At 39.5% G+C, this 25,524-nt stretch overlaps 1 protein-coding gene across 3 annotated transcripts in view; it reads right to left on the reverse strand.

The window, feature by feature from the left end:
* The window catches only part of ppp1r9ala (protein phosphatase 1 regulatory subunit 9A-like A), a 31,273-nt gene extending 6,450 nt beyond the window's left edge, over positions 1-24,823 (reverse strand). For 2 of the 3 annotated variants that reach the window (XM_060876531.1, XM_060876529.1), the window contains exons 1-11: positions 24,635-24,823; positions 22,308-24,158; positions 4,582-4,714; positions 4,363-4,483; positions 3,325-3,429; positions 2,671-2,800; positions 1,764-1,919; positions 1,020-1,073; positions 486-715; positions 298-394; positions 81-183 (exon numbers count right to left, since the gene is read on the reverse strand). In XM_060876531.1, coding sequence (XP_060732514.1) covers positions 81-183; positions 298-394; positions 486-715; positions 1,020-1,073; positions 1,764-1,919; positions 2,671-2,800; positions 3,325-3,429; positions 4,363-4,483; positions 4,582-4,714; positions 22,308-24,068 — 2,890 coding nt within the window. In that variant the 5' untranslated portion in view covers positions 24,069-24,158; positions 24,635-24,823. The remainder of the gene's footprint in view (positions 1-80; positions 184-297; positions 395-485; positions 716-1,019; positions 1,074-1,763; positions 1,920-2,670; positions 2,801-3,324; positions 3,430-4,362; positions 4,484-4,581; positions 4,715-22,307; positions 24,159-24,634) is intronic. The other variant, XM_060876530.1, reaches the window with a different exon arrangement.
* Between the last annotated feature and the right edge of the window lie 701 nt (positions 24,824-25,524).

Here is a 25,524-nt window from a genome sequence, read left to right on the forward strand (position 1 = left end):
ACAATTTAAAGCCCAAATGGCAGATATTGATCCCTACTCCGAAGTAGTTGACAAAACTACAGCAGCAAATTACTGTTTACCTAGAAGTGAGTCTGCAAGTCTATTGTCTAAGTCCATAGACCCTTCACTGCAGTTTTCTGCTGTAGAGTCCTGAAGATTGTTACAGGACTCCAGAGCTTCAACCTACAAAAAAAATAAATAAATACATAAATGAATAAATAAAATAAATCAGATTTGGAAAGTTGGTAGAAAATGGAGCGTGAATTTATTACCATAACAGACTGCATCTACCCTTACCCTCTTCTGTAGCTGGTCTAGCTGGGCTTTGTAACGGCTTTCTGTCTCCTCCAGAATATTCTTTAGTTCCTCCTCCTTCTTCAAAAAGTCAGATTCTCTGCAGAAAACAATCATTTAACTTACACAAAACCTCTGATAGCTTTTTCCTTCATATATGTCTCAGTTGAATGCTGGTGAACCCTATTTACTTTTGCTGGTACTCCTTGAGCAGTTTCTTGGCTTTGCTGTATTTCTTGTCCAAAGATTCAAACTGGTTCTGAGAGTCAGTGAGCTGCTCATTAAGAGCTTTACAGAGGGACTGAGCCTCAAGCCAGTTCTTCTCCAAGTAGTTGATTCTTTCTGAGTTCTCCTCGGCACACTTTTCTAGGTGCTCCTGCCGTTCCTCCCATGCTTTTTGGTCATTCCCAGACGCCTTCAGCTACACAGCGACCATTCATATATTAAGTGTAAAATGCAGTTTCAATCATTAAATGGTTCAGAATAATGCCACACCCCCTGAACTCCAAAATATGTTCACTTCATACAAAAATTACAAGATATGCTCTACATATAATATTAATCCTACAGCTTAAAATACAAATCTTGCCTCTAAAATAAAACTAAAACTAAATACATGCCAGAATAATCTTTGTAATGTGATATGCATTTATTTTAAAAGAATGTTGTTTTTTTCAATAAGAACAAAAATTATTAAGCAAGAACATTTTATTGACATACAATACCTTTTCTTTGAGCTGATTGACTTCGGCCTCAGCTATGCTGTGTTTTATCTGAAGCTGGATGATAAAGAAAGCTTACTGAAAATTCAATATTTGGGGGAAAACTCATTCCGCATTTTATTTAAATGGGAAACAATCTTAACTATTAAATCAAACTTAAAATAAAGAATATCATAGGGCAACCATAACATAAGTAACGTCAAAAATAGTATATGTATTACAGGATTTATCCAAATTAAAACTTTTAGTAAAAAAAAAAATATATATATATATTCTTCCAAAATATTTCATACTTATTTGCCTTTGACCAAAGACAAATGTACTAAAATCATTCAGGTATAAGGAAGCTTTGCCAAACATATTAACAATTTACAACTGGAAAGGACTGGAAGGGCTGCAGACCAGATGAGGATACACTGATAAAGGCACAACCTCTGGGCCAGTGGTGGCTCAAGTGGTTAAGGCTCTGGTTTGTTGATCGGGGTTGAAGCCCCAGCACTGCCAAGCTGCCACTGTTTGGCCCTTGAGCAAGGCCCTAAACCCTCACTGCTCCAGGGGCGCAGTAATTTAGCTGCCCCTGCACCCCGACCCCCTCAGTTGGGATATGCAAAGGAAAGAATTCCCCTGTGCTGTAATGCATATGTGGCAATAATAAAGGCTTCTAAATCAAGTGGTGCTGGCATACAGACTTTTGGGACGCCCTATAGATTTGGCTTTGCTAACATCTGGATTAGTTCTCTTGCTTACCTCTTTAAATTTGAAGCTAAGCTGAGCAGCATCCATACTTGAGGGCAGGAACATCCTTTCATTCTCTGGCAAATCATACAGCTCCCCAGACCTCTTGCCAAAGCTAGAGCTTACAATCCCATCTTCCTCTCCTTCGTCCTCCTCGTAGTGTTCATCCTGAAACAAGCACACAGCGATGTCACTGAGTGATTTACTCTCCAAAGGAAATAGCAAATTACCAGAAATGCCTAATTTCCAGTAGAGTTCAAACACAGAATATGTTTGTCTATGAGTAGTAGATTACTTACAATTATATGTAGGTTTAACATACTTTTTAACAAAATACACACAATCTGATCAAGTATCCCAAATATTTAAAAAGAAAAGCGTCACAACCCTCCTAACAATTCATAAGTGAGTATATCATGCTTCAGATAAAGGCTGTACAGAGGTGAAACATGCGCAACAAGAGCTTGTTATCTGAGCACAGTGAACTTTTCTTTAGTGTAATCATCTGAACTCAAGGAAAAATAACAGCATACGTTCCTGCCCTTGTGCTTTGCATATACCACATGACTACAGAGCAACATTCACGCAACAGAATCCAACCTGACCTCAACCAGTCACTCCCCATTCAAATACCTCACAGTATGCAAAAGACTTGAGCACCACTTCTGAATGAAAACTAAAGAGCAACTAAAACATTTATCTGAACAGCAACACTTACAGAAGTTCAACATTAAAAATTGCCATGAGTAACATTAACCTTGCTAACCCTAATCAATGAGATAAAGAAAATATTATAGATGGCAGAAAGAAATGTATCTGAGAGTCTGATTTTTCTGTATGAGCTATTTGGTGAAACAAGCTACCTGACAAATCTGAACAAGCTTCCTGTTTAATTTAAACTCCGAGCCCACAGACCCACCTCCTCTGTGGACTGTTCATATGGATCCTCCAGTCTCTGCTGCTGCTGGTGTCTCTCCTGCTCCAGCGTCTCACTGATCAGCCGGGCCACCTCACTCTGGGTCCCTGGTTTCTCCCGACCAATCAGAAAACTGCACATGGCATAACTGATAGGTTAGCAGAAAGGAAGTAGGTGGGTTTGACCTACATATCACTACAAGGTGTGTAGTGGACCTCAGGTAATGTTACTGCCTCTACATGTGCCTGTGGAGGTTGGTGAGGTGACTAGAGTGTACATGCTCATCTGTGTCTATGATGATAGAGGGTGGCTGTAGCTTAAGCATGATGAAAAGTTGCAAACAAGGCTGCGTTGTTCATTATAGTTAGCTAGACTGTGTGTGTGCCTCATTTGCCTGTGGTCAACCATTACCATACCAAGTTGAGCTGTACAGATTACTGAGGCAGTGTGGGGGTGGCTAAACAGCCCAGTAATTCTGCAAAGGTAAACTTTAATTATATAAGGTAATCAGTATTAAAACTGTCTCTGCTAGCCCCACCTGTCTGTCTCCCAGGCGGTTACTATTTTACACGAGTTTCCATTCATGTGTGGGTCAAGCTAAGAGCTCACACTAAGGTGTCTGTTGCTGTATCATGCAGGCATAAGTTCAGCACTCACCGAACAGTTCCCTTTGTGTTCTTGAGGACTGTAGCTGCAAAGAGCTGTGTCACTCCCACCAGACTGATGCCATCAACTTCTACGATCTGATCGTTCACCTGGATCCTAAATAAAAACCACCAGGTTTAAATACATCCATGGTGTAATATGTAACAGGTAAGTGGTATCATGGGGGTTAAGACACTTGATTATTAATTAAATAGTAGCGATTTCAAATCCCAGGACCTCCAAGCTGCCAGTGCCCTTGAGCAAGGTCCTTAACCCTTACCTGCACAACTGTATTAATGACAAACATAAGTCTCTCTAGATGTGGACAGCTGTCAAATGCCTTAAAATTAAAGGTATAGTACAATGTTTGTGTAAGCATTCATAATGCTACCAACGCTCAAAATGTGATAAATTGCCTGTTAAAATTCCTCCTGAAAGGCAAATTCTGACTGCATTGGTGTTTATATGAAATGTCATACAAGCTTTAAGGCCTCACGTTTCCCATTCAAAAAATAATTATTCTAACAACAATATTTATATGCTGTGTCATCGTAAAAGCAAAGCCATGCAATAACTGAAATTATGTCAGACCAGTTATTAAAACAAAATGATCCCCTTTAGTGTGTTACAAAATGCTTCTGCTTCATGTTGGAGCCCTGATGTTTCTGTTGGGGTGAAAAAAGTTTGCATGCATTTTCCAGCTCATTTCATAGGGACATACCAAAGAAACTGCTAATATGTCAATAGAGATCTGAGGTGAGATTGTTTGTTTATGGGTTATAAAACACCGTTATTATTAAAATCATATATAAAATATTACATAGTTTTGAATGACAAAATCAACTCAATAGATTTAAGGTCAGAAAACTTAATTTAGTTGTGTTTTTGGTAAGGAGAAGATAATGTACTTTGATGTGAACACCTCAGAGCCTTGGATCCACATGTATAAAGTATGTTAACAACTACTGATAAGATTACCTCGATTCCATTAAGATATAAAAGGTGAAAACTAATCCTAATCCTTCTACAAGCAATCACACTGAGACTCACCTGCCATCGCTCTCAGCTGCTCCTCCTTCTGTGATGGTCTTCACAAAGATGCCGAGTTTTTCCAGACCCTGATCGGCTCCCACCCCCATGCCTATGATGCTGATGCCTAACCCATTATCACCTGCAGCACAGAGGGCAAGAACATCAGTAAGCTTCTCCTTAACTGTAATACTACAAAATGTTTGTCATATTAAGAGGCAAGCTGTGGGAGTAAACTACCTTTCTCCATCTCCACTGGAAAAACGTCCATCTTCTCCACACGCTTCTCCAGCTCGTACTCAGCAGAAGCTGCCACAGGATCCACCTCGTCATTGCGTCGGTCGTAGTCTTCATTCGAGTATGTCGTAAAGACCTAGATAAAACGCACACTAACATAAGTATATATTTATAGAATACTAAACTGCCACAAAAGCATTTCTCACAACTATCATAATCTTAGGAGTAAAGACATATTTACCCACCATATGAGTCAGTATAAAAAGACCTGTGAATTTCACTTAATCAAAGAGCTACTGTCCAGTTGAGTTATAAACAGTCACAAGCTATCTGTAGTCCACAAGCATAGTGAAGCTGTTGGAGCAAGGAAATAGACAGTAAAGGCTGGTGTGTGCTACTGCTTGTAAACATGGGAGTAATTTTAGATGTATCATGATAAATTATGCTGATACTGACCATTTCTCTAATGCAGAGTAACAGAATGTGTTGCACCTTTTCCAGAAGCACCTTCAATGGACGTGTTTAGTTGCACATGATTGCTTCACAAGTATAAAGAGAACCATACACAAAGTGCAAAGGTGCATAATATTCTGAACTTCAAGTGAATTAATTATGATAAATAATTAACACAAACAAATGTGTTTCCTTTACTGCAAATTCGGTGCTTATAACAGGGGCAGGGGCAAATCTGCCCACTGCCCACACAGCTCCACTGTGTGCTTTTGAAGCCTTTTTCTGTTTGAAATGGAAGTGGCCACATCTCTCACCCACCCATTTTAGCGATGAACACATGTAAGTAAACATGCAGGCAATCACCTGAGTTGCAACTTACCATGGCACATCACCTCATAACAACAAGTGGCAATGTTATTAATCAATATGCAAAATAGTAATTATAGTCATAATTTTGGCAGCTAGATATATTGATTATATTATAGTCAGGAAAAGATTTTAGAATTAAAGGAGTGACTGGATAACTTTACCAAGGTCTAGTGTTCATTCTCATACACCTTTCACAAACACTGGTTTGCGATACATCAGTACAATAAAATATCAAACTGAGCAAAATACAGGAAAGATCCTCAGCAGGGAGTTTATTAACAGGGAGGACTGTTTACATCAGAACAAGCTAGGGAAAGGGATAGTGTTGGAAAGAATGTGCACATTCATGAGAATCAGCTTACATGTACAAAACCGTCATAACATTATGAAGCACACCCTTTTATTTATCATTAAATAACTCCTATAAAATGTATTTTTTATAAGGAAAAGTCCTGGGAGAGAGATAAGTGTCAACCAAACATATAAATGTGACAAACCACCTTTCCTGACAACATGAAGTACTGCCTTCTGTCATTCACGAACATGGGATTGGGCGGGTTAGAAATTGTACTGCAGTCAGCCACTAGAGGGCCTCAGTCTGATTTTGGCTTCAAATTTGAATTGCTGTTATGACCTTTACCCTTATACACTGTACACTTCATTTGTCTCTGCCCACAGTGCCAGTGAGCCAGCTGCTCATATTCATGCCAGTAGAAATGAAAACTTGATTTATCTCTTCATCACTAAAAGAGTGATGCAGCAGCACTGTGGTCCGTTAGTCTGTCCGGTTCTCTCACCTCATCAGCTATACACTATGCTTAAAGATATTAGACTGTAAAGTTTAGACTTTTCGTGCTAATATCACAGTGAGTGCCACAGTGCTGGTCATCACTCAAATCACTTCTGTTCAGCATAAATAGACTGCCCAATAAAGCTGCTTTGCATTCTGGGACTTGGAGTCCAATGTTTGTGGTCTACAATATTTACAGTGGATTTCCCATTAATATTACACTGGATGCCATTGAAAATGGTGAGTGAAAAAAAAATCACTTGCCCTTTTACTTTTCTGTTATCGAAATCTGTTGTCCCTTCCATATGAGATCATTAGGAATCTTTTTACTGTGCAACATGCAAACAACCACTAGTCTCTCAAAGTGATAAAGAAAGCTGCAGCTCTGAACAACAAATAAGCAGCAGCAGAGTGGCACCACAAATATCTCAGTATAAACCATATAAACTAATATAAACTGACATTTATTGTGTTTCAGGGTGGAGACTGCCTTCAAGCTTATGAAGGCTTTATCTCAGAACCAAACCAAACCAGTTCCCTGACTATCCTCTCATTTATACAAAGTCTCTGATAATATCTTCCAAGTTCTTCTGTAATCTCTGCTCAAGTAAATTAAACCATCTTAACTATGTATTACAAAGAACGTGGGGGTAAGAAAGAGTATGCCTGGTTGTGTGAAAAAGAATGGAACCCAAATACTAAAGGGAAAAGCAATAGAAATACTAGAAGCATTTGGAAGCTTTTAGTGGAATGATGTAACTCAGTAAAAATTTTCCCTCCACGTTTGAGGGACAGTTCCTTGGGCATGTTGAGGCTTGAGCAACACTCTACATACATGCCTTTCATTCTGTGAAGCTTACCAGCTGATCTTAGACCCGTTTACCCATGTGGTTAGAATGCTCGCAGTAACTGCAGAGTTTAGGGGAACAGATTTCAGACCAGTCTGCAAAAGCACCTTTCACCTGCCTACTAATCCTCCTACAGTGCACAACCAAAGCCCATACTGACAAAGGCAGCCATGCTGAAGGAACAGAGTGGCTCACACAGCGCTCTGTCTAGCTGTCTCTGTCCAGCCCACTTGGCTGCTGATCCAAGAGCTTTTTTTTTGTCCAAAAACAGGCCATGCTGAATAAATTGCTTGTTAAAGATGAGGCCTAATATTGTTCCAGGGAAAAGAAGGCTATGATTTGAGGGGTGGAACTGGTCCTGGGTCAGCTGCCATTTACAATACTGAACTCGAACTGCACTAATCCATGTGAAAAGCAGAATGAATGCACTGGTTCAGAAAGAGAAAGAAGGAGAGAGACCATGAATAGTATAAGAGTAGGCCCCTTGTATGTAATGCCCTTAATCCTGGTTCACTCAGTCTATGTCCTGCATCAGACTGAAAAAAAAACAATAGGAAAATGTCTTTAAGACACCCTGAAATCAACACAGACTTAAAAACCCTCACAGTTTATGTTCACAACTTAGAAATAGGCTTCTATCGATATGCAAGGATGTTTGCCTGCTCTGAAGCTCCTCTGACCTTGCAGCACACACACAAAAAAAGCATATCTTTCCACAGTTAAATCCATTTCCACTGTGTAAATCTCCAGTGTCTCTCATTAACACACCATAAAATACAAAACCGTATAAAAATGATCCAAGCTTTCTGAACCAGTTTTCCATTACATAAGTCTTTTTATATAAGATGAATCAATAACTTCATTGTAATCCTGGGCTTATCAGTTAATTGATCAAACTGTTGCTTTATTTACATTTACAGCTTACTCGTATTTTGAGCCTGTACACATGCAAAATAACTGAAAGGCAGGGAGGACATCGATCATGCGGTGGTGTTTCCTGATTACTTGTAATTTATTTACCTGCTGATATCAGAGCCTGGTACAGGATACTGTAACTGTAAAAAATATAAGAGCTGTGAATATGAGTGCCTGATGATTCCCAGGCCTTGGCTGAACTCTCAGTAGCACAGTGGTTATGCTTGGCCTCACTCTTCCCCTCTACACTCGCACTTTCTTTCATTTCTTTCTTTTTCCCCCCTCTTTGACTTTCCTGTTGCTATTGACTACTTCAGTAAATTGGAACAATGTCCTTTTCATTTTGGTAACCTAATCGTTGAGACTGTGTGTTCACACAGTCTCTTTATACGAGACAGAGTGTGTGAAAGAAAAAACATAAAGAGAAAGAAAGAGACAGACAGACAGAAAGAGAGAGCAGTAGGTTATCTCTAGCTCTGGTTACCTTTGAGGAAAACTCACCTTTCAATCTGCATGGCCCTGGCCCCGGCTCGCTCATTCCCTCCCTCTAGTGTGTGTGTGTGTGAGAGAGACTGCTTTTGAACCATCAGGACTGAACAAGACAGCAAATTTTCACACTGAATGTGTTGTGTGAGTAATGATGGGAGGAGTGCACGGTCCCTGAGATCAGAAAGCAAAACTTTCACACTCTGCATAATAATATAATTTTGACAGTGAAGCATAAATTGCACATCATGTGAATCACTACGTAAAAGCAACCTGTGCCCTCCCTGGTCAGTAGCTGATGTGCGATTGAGGAGAGATTCTTAATTTTTCCATTACATTTTATTAACATCATCAGTTTCTTATTAATCTTTGTGGCACATTTACAAAATAGGTATTTAAATGTTATGATATAAACTAGCAATATCACCCACTCCTAACTTCAGGAGATAAATATACACACAAGTATTACAGGATTTAGACAACAAATCTATGTTCTATAAGATTCACTGAACAACATGCAGCTCACTGTGTGCACAGGGGCATTGCCATGCTGGAACATTTTGGGTCACTTATACAAACGTGTGTTTTCATTTTTGTCACACATATGGGCAGTGTTGTAATGTTACGGAGTACAAATACTTCATTACTGTACTTAAGTAGAAATTTCATGTATCTGTACTTTACTTCGCTATTTAAATTTATGTCAACTTTCACTTTTACTCCACTACATTTCCTAGATAAAGGAAGGTTTCGTTACCACGACGTAAAGTGGCCGTTTTTCCGGAGGTCTTGGAAAAACGACCTCTTTCAAAAAAAAAAAAAAAAAAAAAAAAAAAAAAATAGCATGCTACGAAGGACAAAACAGTCATACAGGTAGATTTATTTTAGAAAACAAAAACAATCAAAAACTATGGCTATGGTTAGATTATCAAATATTCCACACCTCCCAGATGACGCAATATCTGTTATGCTGTTCTGAAATCCCTGGAAATAAGTGCCTGCCCTACTGGAGGACCTCCCGTTATCGTAGACGACCACCCCGACTAAGACCGAATTCTGGCAACTTTGAAAACCAGCTTCTTTTGAAGATGAACAGACACCTTTTTAGTTTCAACTAATGACTGGCGTATTAGTAGCTGCTGGACATAGGTGGCCTGTGTGTGTGTGTGTGTGTGTGTGTGTGTGTGTGTGTGTGTGTGTGTGTGTGTGTGTGTGTGTGTGTGTGTGTGTGATGGTGACCTGGGGAGAAAGCCCTACAAATGCTCATACCACATGACCAAAATGTTCTCCCTACCAGCAGGTCATATTTTTTTTTTTTTTTTTTTTAAAAAGAAATGTTATTTATTTTTCATTTTTACCTGAAGTTCATACAAAAGTGAAAGTTCTGTTTCTGTTTTTTTTCTGTTTTCTTTGTTGTCAGCTCTAAAAATATGCTGTTTGTTCTTTGAACTTAAGACAATTGTGCCTGAAAAGTCCTGGAAAAGACTGAGATTTTGATTTGATGAGTGAGATTAAGAAGATATGGGAACCCTGAATATACTTTATGCTTTACTACTTTATGCTTTACTAAGAAAGCCACAATAAAGTTCACAATCAAAGTTCTAACCGCTTGCTTTAAAAAACAAAAAACAAAACAAAAACAAAAACAAAAAAAAACCTTTTTACTTTTACTTCAAATACTCAAGTACATTAAATATCAGAAAATTACTTTTGATACTTAACAGTATATATCAGATACTTTAAGACTTTTACTTGAGTAATATTCTAAAAGGTAATTTTCACTTCACTTCTAATTTTCAAGTCTTTTTCTAGTACGATACTTGTACTTTTACTCAAGTATTGCTTTCTAGTACTTTATACAAACACTGCATATGGGTGTGTTTGTCAACTGTCCACAGAAATTTGGCCAAATAGTGTAATTTGTTTAAAATAGTGTAAATAGACCTAGATAGCTACTTAAGTGCATTAACAGACACTAAGGAATACAAAAGATTGCACAAAGTTCCAGGCAGAGGGTTTTGACTATGAGATATGCTTTCAAGATATATGGCTTCTGCTATGAGTTTAAGTGTTGTGTCCTTGCATCTCAATGAAATAAGTTTGAATAGCATCTGTACAGTGCTGTGAAATGTGTTTCTATATTTGTTGTCATGCTTAAATGATCCAGATATGATTTTAATATTACACAAAGATAACCAGAGTAAATACAAAATGCAGTTTTTAAAAATGTGATTTCATATATTAAGGGATAAAAAAGCTGTCAAATCTACCTGACCGTACGTCCCCCCCCCCCCCCCTTTTTTTCTATGAACAATCTGTGTTTAACCACACTATTTGCGAAGCTGTGTTAAATTTTACTCGCCACACCCAGGCCTGATTACTGCCAGGCCTGTTGAATCAAGAAATCACTTAAAAAGAAAATGTCTGGAAAAGTACAGCATGCTAGAAGATGTTAAAAAGCAACACAAACAATTCAAGAACAGATGAGAAACAAAGTAAGAGACTTGTATCAGTCTGGAAAGGGTTACAGAGCCATTTCTCAGGCTTTGGGACTCCAGCAAACCACGATGAGAACCATTATCCACAAACGGAGAAAACTTGGAACAGTGGTGAATCTTCCGAGGAGTGGCCAGGCTACCAAAATTACTCCAAGAGCACGACGACTCATCTAAGAGTTCATAAAAGAACCCAGAACAACATCTAAAGAGCTGCAGGCCTCACTTAAGGTCATTGTTCATGATTCAACATTAAGAATGAGATTGGGCAAAAATGGCATCCATGGGAGAGTTCCAAGGCTGACCACAAAATGAACACAAAGGCTCACAATTGCCAAAAAAAAACATCTTGATTACCCACAAGACTTTTGGGCAAATATTCTGCAGACCGATGAGACAAAAGTTTATCATTTTGGAAGGTGTATGCCCCGTTAACTCTGGTATAAAACTAACACAACATTTCTTAAAAAGAATATCATGCCACCAGTCACATATGGTGGTGGTAGTGTAATGGTTTGGGGCTGTTTTGCAGGAACCATAAATTCTGTGTTCTACCAAAAACTCCTGAAGGAGAATGTCTGGCCATCAATTCATGCATGACCTCACACTCAAGCGCATTTGGGTTTTGCAGCAGGACAATGATTTAATACACACCAGTAAGTCCAACTATGCAGCCTCAAAAAAATAAAATTAAGATTTCTGAGTTGCCTTATCAAAATCGGGGCTTAAATCTGATTGAGATACTATGGCATAAACTTAAACAGGGTGCTCATGCTCAAAAACCCTCCAATGTGGCTGAGGTAAAATAATTTTGCAAAGAAGATTGGGCCAAAATTCCTATAGAGCATTGTGAAAGACCAGTTACCAGTTATGCCAGTTATCAAAAACACTTGATGGCAGGTGGCACAACCAGTTATTAGATTTAGGGGGGCAATTCTTTTTTCATATTAGGCTGGGCAAGTATGGACAGCTTTTTCCCCTTAATAAATGAAATCATTTTAAAACTGCATTTTGTATTTACTCAGGTTATCTTTGTGTAATATTAAAATCTGCTTGATGATCCAAATCATTTAAAAAAAAAAAATCTCATGTTTAACTGCAAGGTGACTGCATGTAACAGCAGTGTGCAAATCTGTTGTGCATTTCTCATTCAGAAAACAATCATGTAAGCAAATAAATTCCTATAACCAAAGTTGCTCTACTGTCAACCAGGTTGTGCCTGGGGAACCGGAAACGAGTATTACAGCAGCATAGAGGTGTGTCAGACCACCACGTACATTCATTTTCATTCATTTTCAACGTACAGGAGAGCTCTGGCATTTAAGGGTGTGGACGGTGTCTCAGGAGACAGGTGGAATGTTAGCTTAGCGCACAGCTTGTGTTTCCTCAGCACACCTTCACAAAAACTCAAAACTAAAATCAGCTCAACAGAAACAGACTCGCGGATTTCAATGACACGTTTACGTTCATGCACTGTCTGTGTTTGCGTACTGCACATTCCACCTGCTCAGCCTCTCTCGCTCTCATATTACAGCACAAAGAGACACAAATAAGTCGACTGGTTAGTAATGAGACATGTGAGAAGCATCACACATAACCTGCTGGTTTGACCTGCCTCCTCTGCATCTACAGCAAACCATTGACCTTGCCCTTGCCACCACATGAACCACCAAATGAAAGTGCTATCTCTTAGTTATACCTATTTGTCTTCCAGGCAACTTCCAAAAAACATACAAAATTAAAGCCTGGAAACAAAATCTGCTGATCTTCAGCAACCAGGCTCGTGATTTGTTCATCCGTGGACTTATAAACTCTTGGGAGGTAAACCTATAGGTTTTCAAATTTATTTACTTGTAATAAACCAACCACATTTAAAATACACTCCCTCTGGGAAATGATGCTGAATCCAGACATCACTGCAAAGCTCACAGCTCAAGCCCTCAGTGACGTCAGCATGGTGTGGTCGTGACTCAGCTGTAAAACAGAGCTGGCAAGACCAAAGCTAATATAGAATACAGTGCAGAAAACCTTTACCATGGTTATTAACTTGTCACTTGATTCTTTTTAAATTCAAACCATACATTTCAAATTTAAGATGTGGCTAAAAAGCCCCAGCTCCATCTGCTTTACATCTGCAGCCACTGTACTACTCCACAGAAATCCCCCTTCACTCACTCCACTCCCTGTAAGTCAACATTACTCATTACTGGTCATCTTCTACTACAAAGACTGTTCCTCCTCCTCCAACACACATACACGCTGACTAGTTCCATGGCTGCTCCATGAGACAGAGCCAGCATTAACGAAATTCAAAAACAAGTTGAAATGTGAGTGAATGAGAAAATTGAGTTATATTATACTACACTGGCTACTCTCTTTCCCTTTCTCCGTCTCTCTTCGTTACAATCTAGGTCCGCCTCCCAGTTGTGGTCTATCCATCTCTCTGACTTTCTCCATCGTGATCTTGGTCTGGCTCTCTCCCTGTGTCTCCATCATAGTCTCTCTATGTCTCAATTATAGCCGTTCTCTTTGTTAAATCACACTGTCTCAATCACAGCTTGTCTCAGACTGTGTTGATCTTGGACACTCTCCATCCCTGTGTCTAGCTTGGTCTCGCACAATTCCTGTACCTTAATCATCTTCTCTCACTTTCAGTTTTGATGACAGTCTTCCCTTCACTCCATCTCTATCTCTGTTGCAATCACAGTGTCTTTGTCTCGAAAACGGTCTCTGTTGTGATCACTGTCTCTTTGCCATGATTGTGGTTACACACTGTTTACTCACAGTGTCTGTCAATCTCTCTCACAAACAGTTCTGTCTGCTTTGCTATACCCAGTGGAAAAATCCTAAACATTACTTTCCTTATATTTGGTTTTAGGTTAATGGACAATTATGGCACAATTCATCAGCAGTTCAAGTAAAACAGCCAGATAGTGGAAACTGCTGGGTCATGGCAGAATGTGGCACAAAAATTGTTATTATGGGCAGTTATTATGGTCATAGCTATAACCAAAATATATCCCCTCACATCATGCATCTAAATGGTGTTTTATATATAGATATATATATATATATATATATATATATATATATATATATATATATATATATATATCACACATACACACACAAACACACCATCCAATTTACTGTGCTACTCTGAATTCAAATAAATTCTTACATGTTTTCATTTGTTGCTTTACTTCATTATAACTAATCTGCATAAAATCTCAGGTTGAATGTTATACCAGTGGCTTGAATACCAAAATGGTTACCCACTAATGTGAACGCAGAGTAAAGCCATCTTGGACCAGTTTCTGAGTGTGTGCCTGTATAGCAACATTGAATTTAAGATAAAATCAATGACACCATTTAATTCCATTCTTCAGATCATTTACACACTTGTATTGTTTCGCTCTACACTGTTTTATTTACGGTGCAGTGCAGACAGCCACATCAGCCTAAACAGGAAACCTGGAAGCTGTACAGTGCTAGTAAAGTCTGGAATGAAACATTTCAGAGTCTGTTCATTTAAACAATAAATCTACCAGAACATACAGAAATGGATCAGAATAAAAGCACTTACAGATCCTTTTAAAAAAGTTGTAGTAATCTTGATTTCTTGACCTGCTGGCAAACTAGTGTGTGGAGCTTACTGTCACATCACAGAGCATGACAGACCTCCTGCTGACACCAAATCTCTATCAAAGCTGCGTTTTCAGAATGACAGAAAGAGACACAAGATTAAGCTATTGTGTGGAAATTCATGCTCACTGACAGTAGATTGTGTAATTTTGTACTGCAGCTAGTACAATCTGCCTACAGGCTATACTTATAATCCCGCAGCTTTAAAGCAGACATTCACAGCTGTAAAGGGATATGATCCAACAATTTTTTTTTTAATTTTCCAGTAAAGACCTTTCTCTTAACTGGTATGCTTTTGTCAGAAGACAACATATTTCAATGCTTTATAATGTCACAAACATCTATAAGAGTAAGTGTCTCTGTGAGTCAGAACAACACTGATCAATCATGGGCCTCTATTAGGGCTGGGCGATATGGCTGAAAACTATCACAATATCAGTGTTTCATATCGGTTGATATCGATAATTATTGATATTTTTTATGACCCATTTAAAATAAGGACCAGGAGAAAAATATATTACATTTAAACATTTTTATTTTAAACCTAACCTTCCTCTGATCATAATCCCCTCAGTTATTAAGACGGAAATGTCAACAACCAGGAAAACTCAAATAATTAAATTGTAAACATAAGTCTAAAGTCACAATGAACACTTAACAATTATCTCAACATTTAAGGTACAAAATGAAAGAAAATGCAAGAAATGCCTAATAAAGTGTAATAAAATAGTACAAAGTGTTAAATATAAACATAGAGAAACGTGAGAATTAAGAAATATGAAAAGTAACTCTAAGTTACTCTTACTCTAATCATACTTGAAGAACTATTCACTTTTTTATTGCACTAATTTTCTGCTTATCAGTCGCCAGTTACTGAAGAGGAATCCAGCAGACCAGCACGAGACAACGATATGGCACAACCAAACATGATACTGTTACATGATTGGCTGTTAGCGTGTCACTCCCTAGGTTGATAGGTTACCAGAGAGTGAGTGCCTTTGTTAATGCAACCAAACTTGCTTCGCAACCTCTGTTTTCTTCCGACGAAGAACAAAAATATCGAACGTTTTATCAAAACACATTTTTTATTGATATCGCTCACGTGTCTCTTGCGATACATATTGTTATCGTTTTATCGCACAGCCCTAGCCTCTATACACCTGTGTATGCAGAAGGAGGCAGTCTGTGCTTTCCTCGGAGCTTTCAGTCGCCATTTGATGCAGAATAAGCAGCAGATCGAAAATATTTGATGGCTGATTTCATGTTTCAAAAAGGAAGATTTCTGTCATCTTTATATGAGAGTGCTAGCTATAGGGCAAACTGAGAAATGACAAATAGCTGAATTCGAGAAACAGTAATGTTTCTTTTACAGATACACATCAGGAGGTCAGGTGCTGTGATTTAATAGGTTTCAGCCTTTTTGATTCCTAATGTTAATCTGGAAGGCAACTAATTTAATAAAAATGAGCTACATTTATGATAAATGTAGCCAATATAGCATCTGAGCTGTAGTTCCAGGTCGGATTTTCAGTTTCTGCTTTAGTTTATTTGATTTTTTTTTTTGCCCATCCAGGACCTATTGGAGGTGAAGCTTATTAGACCGATCGGCCAAATTTTATAGTGTGATTTACCCACCATTTCCAAAAGCATATTTTAAATACATTTTATACGTCAATGGTGTTGACTAGAATAAAGGAACATTTCCGTGTTGTTTTTTTTTAACTAAGTAGTGAAACCAAATCTTCATGGGAGTGTGTTTTGTACGTGCGTGGCATGCTGCTCCTGGCAAAGTTTTGAAGCATGAACTTGTGCTTTGTGATTCATGACTGCTGTTCAGTTGCATGCCATGTGCACCTGTTTTCAAAAATACACATTAACGTTATATTCATGCCACCAAGCAATACAAATGCATTGTCTTGCTCACACTTGGGTTAATTTTTGGAGTTTTCATTTCCTCTGGAAATGTGTCTGAAGTGTCCCATACACATCTGAAACCAAGCCTACGCCATTGTGCGTACCTTTATGTGGGTAAATCCTTGTTAATACAGGAAGAACACACCTGAAATTATCTAAGAAAGCAAATACAAAGCAGATTCTAATGACTAAGAATAAAAAAGACAAAAGCATAACTGGTCAACTTACTCCAAGTTACTGTTCTGTGTCAGAGACTAGAGCGTTCAAAACAGACAAGTCGTCAAACAGCAAAATAACAATAAAGAAAGAGGTGAATTAGTATTCATTAGCCATCTCCTGTGCCACTAGTCCATGTGTTTGGACTAAATACAGAAACTGGTGGAGAGTGGGAGAGAGGGAGAATGTGTGTGTGCGCGCGCTCATGTGAGTGAGAGACTAAGGGCATGAGACGAGGGCTGAGCTACATTCCACAGGATGGAGTAGAGATAGGGAAATGGAAAAGACAACATAAGTGAGTCCCAGCTGATGTGGAAAAAGTGCCCCATTTCTGTTTCCTCTCTCTCTCAGAGAAAAGAAAGGGTGGAGGAAGGGATAGGGAGACATTTGGAAAATGATGAATAGAAAATAAAAGGAATCCTGTGATGGAGAAAGATTACAAAGAAGACTCCCAAGAGCACAGCCGATTACCTGTTCACGGTTACAGTGTACAAACACAGAACACTCACTGCCGCCATGCCCGTCTCCTCTATAGCCAATCTGATCAGGGTGTGTGCGGGAGTGTGTGTGGGAGAGCGAGAAAGATAGAGAGAAAAAGAAACAGAGAGAGAAAGAGACAGAGAGAGACAGAGAGAGAAAGAGTGTAAAGCACCAACACAGCACCTTCATTCCTGATTAGCAGGTCCAAACTTCGAAGACACACTCAGAGGTGGTTTGTATTCTTAGCTGTGTGCACGTACTGTAACAACACCTGTCTGTGTGTGTGTGTGTGTGTGTGTGTGTTTTATGCGACTAAGTTAGGCCAACCAATTTATCATAATTAAAAAGATTGGGAAGAGTTAGGATCAGGTGTATTTCTGCCATTTTTGGGGTCTATAATAATGAACAAGATGATATGTACACACACTTCCCTACAATATTGTGAGAATATTCCATTGACAATTCTCAATAAATCTAAATAAATGATTAAACTTAACTAAACTTAACCCAAGTAAACAAGTAGAACTCGATGACAGACACTGGCGGGGATGCGCCTGATGCCAACAAGTCTAGTTCTTGTTACTAATTTGATTGCCTGATGAAATTCCCCTTAAAATATACTTAAACAGGAAGGACCTTATAGAAAATATTATTTCAGGCATGACCTTGCTGTGACCTTGAACATATTTGGATCAATTCCAAAGTCTATTCGCTTCATCTGCTGGTTACCAGACCTTACAAATCCTACTTCTTGAGAGATCATCGAGCTAATGAAAACGTGAGAGATGAGCAACCAGAAAACATAATGCCTCTAGTGGCAGACTCATAACAACAGGAAACATTTTAATACTTTCAATTTCTAAATTCACACTGATTCATTACAGGCTCATACAAGCACACACTTTCCTCTAAACAGGAAGAATACACTTTACACAACCTTTGTCTTGCTAAATATTAATTCTGAAATGGATTGAGCAGCAGCCTGTTGACCTGGCTGGGGCTGTGTGTGTGTGTGTGTGTGCCTGTAAGTGCAAAGGAGATCTTGGATATAAATCAAAAAAGCAAAAAACAAAGAAAGACAAAGAAGACAAGAGACCAAACAGTAGGACGGACAGAGTGTTCTGCAGAAATATCTGGAGTCATTGTGTGAAATGGGATTCTACAATGGGACTCTCCTCCAGACTGAAATGCTAGCGTGCTATTTATTCAATGATGCATTTCAGGTTTTGCCTGAGTGTTGTTTTGGCTGAGTAAACACGGATCTCTCTCTCTTTCACAAACGTGCGTGTGAGATCTCGTTAATGGAGTAGCCTATACACCTTGCTCTGAAATTAGCATTGTATCATACAAACAATAAATGTGATCAGTGCACCTTTAATGACAAGTAACAGTAAGTCAGTCCTGCATCTCTCTTCTATCAGCAACAGACAGACAGGATCAGATCAATATCAGGTATTGAATGGTAACAATATCTTGTACCACAGCATTATGGAATTTTCAATTCTGATAGGCCAAATGATGCTGATTATTTATGTATAACAGCAGTTCTGATCGTAGTTCTGGTTACAAGTCAACCTGTTCTGGCACTAATGGAATGACAAGGCCATCTTTTGTTTTTGCTATAAAGTGAAGACGTGTGTTTGAGGTCAAAAGATGAATATGAGACGATAATTCGGAATTACAGCATTGAATTTCTGATATTTACATGCAAACAGACCAAACATATGTTGTGTCGTAAAATATAAAATATGGAATATGGCATACAGAGGAACAATAGGGTATGCTGTTATTGGAAAATAGTCAACAAGGGGTGGTGTGATCTGTTACCACCCTGAAACCCTACCACCTATTTTCCAATAACACACCACCTTGTTTTACTCTGTACATATGTTTAAATGGGTGTGGTGCATCACTAACAAACTCACAGCTCTAATACTACAAAGCACATCAAATAAACCTTTAAGACACGTTTCTGACTCAGTCCTCCAACCACTCATCTCTTCTCTTCCTTTATAGCTCTCTGAACAGATTTTCAATATTTAATACGTCTTTCTCTTTTTCTCCTGGATTATAACTGGTTTGACATTTTTGTTTACATTAATTTCACTAACCACACTGACTACCACATCAGCTCAGACTGCAGTCTCTCATTATATTGCCAAGCATGACTTTCAACATGCATGTAGTGCATTTTGATTCATTCCTAAACCAGGAAATGTTCTGACGGTTCTCTAATTTTAAAACATACTCACTTAACCTTTTCCACCCCAGAGCATGCATTTATAATGGATTAGCTTTGTTTATTTGGTCCAAAGTGGTCGCTGTGTTTATTCACGGAAGTGATGGGTTGCTCTCGTAGCCCACTTCAACCTGGAAACGTGTTCAGCTGTGGCATGACGCACATTACTGTAACTTGTGTATTTAGTGGTGGGGAAAATTCTAAACAAACCATAAATACCTGTAGTTCATTTTGGATGCTTCCTTATATATAATGAATTTAAATGACCCACAGCCATGTAGACTGCATCAACCATTCTAATTGTTCCAAGTCTTCCCTCTTATCCTAAACTGGCCTGACAAATCTACACACAAACTCAATGTTCAAAGAGGAAATAACAGAAGCGAATCGCCCAATCCTACAGTAAACTGGGCTTCCATTACACAATTAAACACTGAAATTCAAAAAAGAGAGAGAGTGAGAGAGGGAATGAGAGAAAGAGAGCGCGAGAGAGAATATCAGAGAGAGAGAGGGGAAAAGAGAATTAGAGAGAGAGAGAATATCAGAGAGAGAGAGTCAGAGAGAGAGAGATTAATTGTTGGCAAAACAAGTCCAAACGCAGAGCAAAGAATATGTACTTATTTAATTTCAAGATGTCTGACTAACCTTTAACTAATTAAAGCTGACAGGCTGTAAATGAAAACGATTGCAGTTTGTTGAGAGATGCGTGTTCGCTGTATATAATAGAATACATCTGAATTTCTTTTTTATTTAATCATTCAAAACATCTTGCCTCAAGGTTTTTCTTAGTGTTTGTTCTGTTTCGAGACACGTTTCGAGGCCTTAGATATGCTACTTGGGCACTTCCTAAAAGAAGTGCTTTCTGCCGCTTTCTGTAGTCCTCTAAATATGGCCATCATGGCCTCTCTGTAAAATTCCTGGAATGGTTTGCACATTTAATATTACAGTACACTTATCTCGGCTGTCAGTCAACACCAGAGATGCTGAGATTTTAGAGACTATTTTAGACATTGTTTGGACCTTCAGCCTCCACACTGATTTTGCCTGAAACATGTACAAATGTCTGACTAATCATTATTCAAGGCTACTTATATACTAGCTGTGCAGCTACCATCCACTGGGCCTTACACCATCATCTTGCTTGTTAGCCTTCACTCACATGGCAGTAAATCTTTTCAGAGCACAACTGATGATGAAAGAGACTGAAAAGCGTCCATGATGCACAAAAAACAACCCTCTCATGTTAGGACAAGAACACTCTCTGTTTCACAATTACAGATTGAGTGCAGAAAAGCTGCATTTCATCAGCTGTGTAAGATGAATAAGATGACATTCATTATGGGGTGTAAAGCAGAGCAGTCCTTAAACCCCACCTTATTAACACATTGTTATGTTGTAAACACTTCACCACAGGCATGTGCTTAAGCTGACCTCAGAACAGCCTCTGACCCTTTTTTATGATGCCTGTGAGGAGAAGCATCAACCTACTGTACTTCAAAAAGTGCTTTACACAGATTTTATATGCAGTTGCCTCTGTGCATCAGAACAGAAGGATTTACCATTGGACCACAATTGTTACTGTTTATTAAACATAACAATTGTGGTAGAAACTTTTGTTTATTAAAGAAATGCATGTGGTACTTTTTATCCTTTTACAGTTATGTTTACTGTTGTAGACAATCCCCACACAAGTTAGACTGTATTTTCACTTATAACAGCCAGTCTTTTTTCTCTATCAACAATCTCTTCATTTCCTATATCAAAGTCTCTAAAACACAAATCAATAAATAAACACATAAATAGAAAACCACTTGTCTTGTAACTAAGAAACCGCAAAGCACAAACTCCATCTCCAAAGACTTTCCTGACCATTACAAAGTGCTCACCCTTGGAGACTCCTTCCAAAACTGTTCAATAAACATTGCCTACAGAGAGCTTCACCAAAACTGAGCCTTAGATTATATGAACCCTACAAGACCCTGTGAAGGCGCGGCCACTATAGAAACGATAAAATATTAAAAGGAGTACATTGATATAAAGCTGTTTATTAAATGACAGATTGCCCTGCTGTCCTGTCAGAGTAGTGCGGTTTCAGAAAATGAATAAACCTTCTGACCAATCAGATTTGAGACCTTTTTTATAACAGTTAAATTATTATTCAATTATATAGTTAAATTATAATTTAAGTCTCGAGTTTTTGGAGTCTAAAAAAGCCTCAATGATCATGATATTTTTGCAATACTGCCCACTCCTACCCACAAACTGTTTACAGCACACAGAGAATGGTGTTTTTCATACTTCCGTCCCAGTAAAGATGAGACAGTAAGATAGCATGTGAGGCAAGACCTATAATACACACAGCACAAAGAGACACACAAACACCTCGGCCACGCCTGTTTGTAGCATGGAATGCCTGCTCCAGGTGCAGGTACCTGCTTGTAGTTTGGCATCACATGCCCACTGCTGCCTCTAGTAATTCTTTTAACCGTCAGGGATAAACAAAAACCAGAGCTGATTATTAACAAAGTGTAAAAAAAAAAAGCACAGGCATGGAATGTGAGCAAGAACAGAGTTATTCAGTTGTAACAGAGAAATACACATGAAAATTCGATTAGGACAGGAAAAGTCCAATACCGAACTTTACGTCAACAAGCAGCGAAGTGGATTGAGTCAACTATGTGCTTCACTCTGTATATGTTGGCACTTTAACTATATAACAAAAATATCATATCATAAGACATTTCTTCAGTGTGCATTACAAAGAAGGTTCACAACCAACTGCCAGCAAAACAGAAGTGCCTACAAAAACATGAACATGTGAAGGTAACTGATTCACCTAAGTGTTTTGTTGGATTTAATATAAAATCATTTTCACGTACCCGTATTGGTGCACTGGAGAAGCAAACCTTCCTTCTGGGTGAACATTCTTCCTCCTCTGAGAGACCAATAATTTCATCATACTCCTCATAGTCCTGATCATCTTCTGCCTCCTCCTCCTCCTCATCTTCTTCCATTTGAACAGGTCCTGTCTCCTTATCATCTACAAACGCTGCATTTTCAAAGCTATAAAACACTGGTGATGTCTTTCCACATTCATCCTCGTCATCTTGCTCACTGTCTTCCTCCATTTCTTCTTCATCATCAGACTGATTGTCACTCTCCTGCTTTGCCAGCTTCGCTCTCTGTCCCTCCAACTGTCCTTCCTGTAACAGAGAATCTTCCGTTTCCTGCTTCTTGACCGCTGTAACCTTATGAAGGTCATCTTGAGATGAAGGAATTGAAGCTTCTTTGGTCAGACCTCCTTTCAGGATATCAGGACTGAGCTCCCTTTTGAGCTTCAGCTCTTCAAATACACAGTCATCCTCATTCTCCTCGCTTTCAGATGATTCGTTCTGGACCCTGACTAGCTCTGCACGGACCACTCTTGCCCGAGTAGGATCCAAGCTCTGCTGGGAGTGAGGAGGTACCGTGTCTCCGGATGAACTCCGAATGGACTCGCGCTTAGCAGCCTCTGGACCCTTGACTCTGTTGTAAAAACTGCTGATAAAATCTGATGACCTCTGATCCCTAGGAGAATCACTTATGGGTTTGGTTTCCTCAGTGTCTGTGCAAGATTTTTTAAAACCCTCAGCTGATGAGGACGGATGTCTGGAAGCGGGGACGCAGGTTTCATCACTGCCTTTTGTGGTAGGAGAGGTGGGCTTAGATGGTTCCTGAGCGACTGACGAGATTGATTTTGTTGCCAGGTCAATGGTTGGTGAGGTCGGAGAGAAAACTGGTTTGGGATGATTACTGGGGGAGGTTGGATACTGAAAGTGGTCATTTAAAGGTGAAGTTGGTTTGTGAGTGGTGTTTTTTACTGGGGACACAGGTCCTGATCTTTCTGTAGGGCTGTTCACCTTCTCTGGTGTTTTAGCTGATGTTCTTGCTGATTCTTCATTATCGCTATCTGCCATGAAATTCTCCAGTCTTCTCGATATAGGTCCTGCATTTAATAATCGATTGATCTGCTTCGAGTTCTCAGCATCCTTGCTCTCCGGCGAGGCAGGGCTTTGATCTGTTTTAACAATGCTGTTGTTGCCGCCATTTTCAGATGATGCTACAGGTTTCTTGCTAGCTGTCCTTTCTTCACACACACTACCCTGGGAAAGGCGTCCAGAGGCCCGGCCTGGGGCCTGCTTCTCTACTGTAGTCTGATCTTTCATACCCCTCTCAAATAGTTTTCTAGTCACAGAAAACTTTTCCGCCAAGGCCGCTTTATCGATCTCGGCTTCCTCTCCTTTTGGGGTCCTGTCGCTCTGAAGGTCCAATACGTTCGGGCCTGTTTTGGAGGTGCCACTGACTGGGAATTTTGGTGGCGGGGAGATCTGAGGAGCATTCACGATGGCTTTTCCATCTTGACTCTCTTGCTGCTGGCTATCCATCTGTAGAAAGATGTTCTTGATCTTATGGACACGGTTGCCAAAGTTCCGTCCTCTCGCTATGTCCTCACGGAGCTCACCAGAGGAGCCATTAGCAGAGGACTTGGACCCGGTGTCGGACTTGGTTCCATCAAAGGAGCACTTGATGGCGTGGAAGTCCGCCTTGTACGCATTTCTGTGAGGAGACGCGCTCCTCAGTGTCCTCTCGCCTTTGATCATATTTCACACTTGGGATCTAAAAGGAAGTAAAATTCGGATCAGTCCTGAGTTTCTCCGGGCATCGTTTCAGACCAAACAGACGACAGACACCTGCAGGAAAAAAAAAAGACAGAGAAACGCGGTGTAGATGGAGGAACAGTGTCACATAACTTACGTGTTAACTTGTAGCTCAGAGACACTTTTTGTAGCCCATTGTTTAACCCGTACAGACCTACAGTACGGCTGTGGCTAAGCTAGCGAGGTTTTCATCAAGTTTCGTTCACATTCGCGTTAAACTCAACACACAACCTGTCCGCTTGTGTTGTTCTTTTACTCGGTGCGTGTTTAATAACGTGTGTTTTTACACACGTTTATGTTTCTATACAAACCACGGCTGAGAAGTTAAACATTGTAAACAATGGCCTTGTGAAGCACAAAGTCTCAGTGGGAAGCTTTTCTTTACCCGGCGCGAAGACACGCTGGTGTTTTACAGTCGAGTTTCGCAGAAAAAGTTAGAAAACAAAACAATAATAATAGTAATTATTATTATTATTCCTGAGGCCTCGCGCGCGCACACACACTGTTACCTTCAGTAAAGGTGCTTTATTCCAGAGTTCCGCTCGAATTGTTCCCGGTGTTCCCGGTTTAAAACTTTCAAACTTGTCATTTCTTCCCCGGCATCGTTATTCCTACCTCCTGTGTTTCTCACTCCTTGAAAACTCCAGACCTGACGAAGCTACGCCGCCGCTCGTGCTCGTGTGTAGCGCGCGAGGGCGCGTGCACGCTCGCATTCCAGGATCTCTTGTAAAATTCCCCAACCCCCTTCCCCATGCGCGCGCCAGGAGAGCGGAAGCGTTGTGGTGAAAAATCAGGGCTCCCTTACTGCCATACAGCGATAGAGCGACAAGTGTCTTGGGAAAAAAAGTGCAACAGTGATAAAATACCGCGGTTCTACCTTTCTACAATCCCCTAATGAAATGCATGCATGGAACAGATTTGTTTCTTGAATAAAAAGCACAAAATGTCATTACTGTGCTGGCTTTATGGTTGTTTTACAGTTTCACATTGATTCAATTGTTCATACAGTCATTCGTTCATCTTCAGTATGTATCCTGATTATGTTTTACTGTGGATTTGCAAACTCAATCACAAGCTGGGAGAATTCACCCTGGAATTCAACACTGTCCACAATCACAGTCAACCATAACATTAAAAGCACTAACAGGTGAAGTAAATAACATTGAATATCTTGTTACAGTTGCAGCTGTCAAGGAGTGGGATATTTTAGGAAGCAAGATAACAGTCAGTTTGCAAAGTTGATGTGGTGAAATAAGGACAAATCTGAAATAAGACTGGGTCAGAGCATCTCCAACACAGCAGGTCATGTTGGGTGTTCCTGGTATGCTGTGGTTAGCACCTACCAAAAGTTGAGCAAGGAAAGAGAACCAGTGAATTAGCAACAAAGTCATCGGCACCC

This window comes from Tachysurus vachellii, chromosome 8 (assembly GCF_030014155.1).
Source record: "Tachysurus vachellii isolate PV-2020 chromosome 8, HZAU_Pvac_v1, whole genome shotgun sequence".
Classification (NCBI taxonomy): domain Eukaryota; kingdom Metazoa; phylum Chordata; class Actinopteri; order Siluriformes; family Bagridae; genus Tachysurus; species Tachysurus vachellii.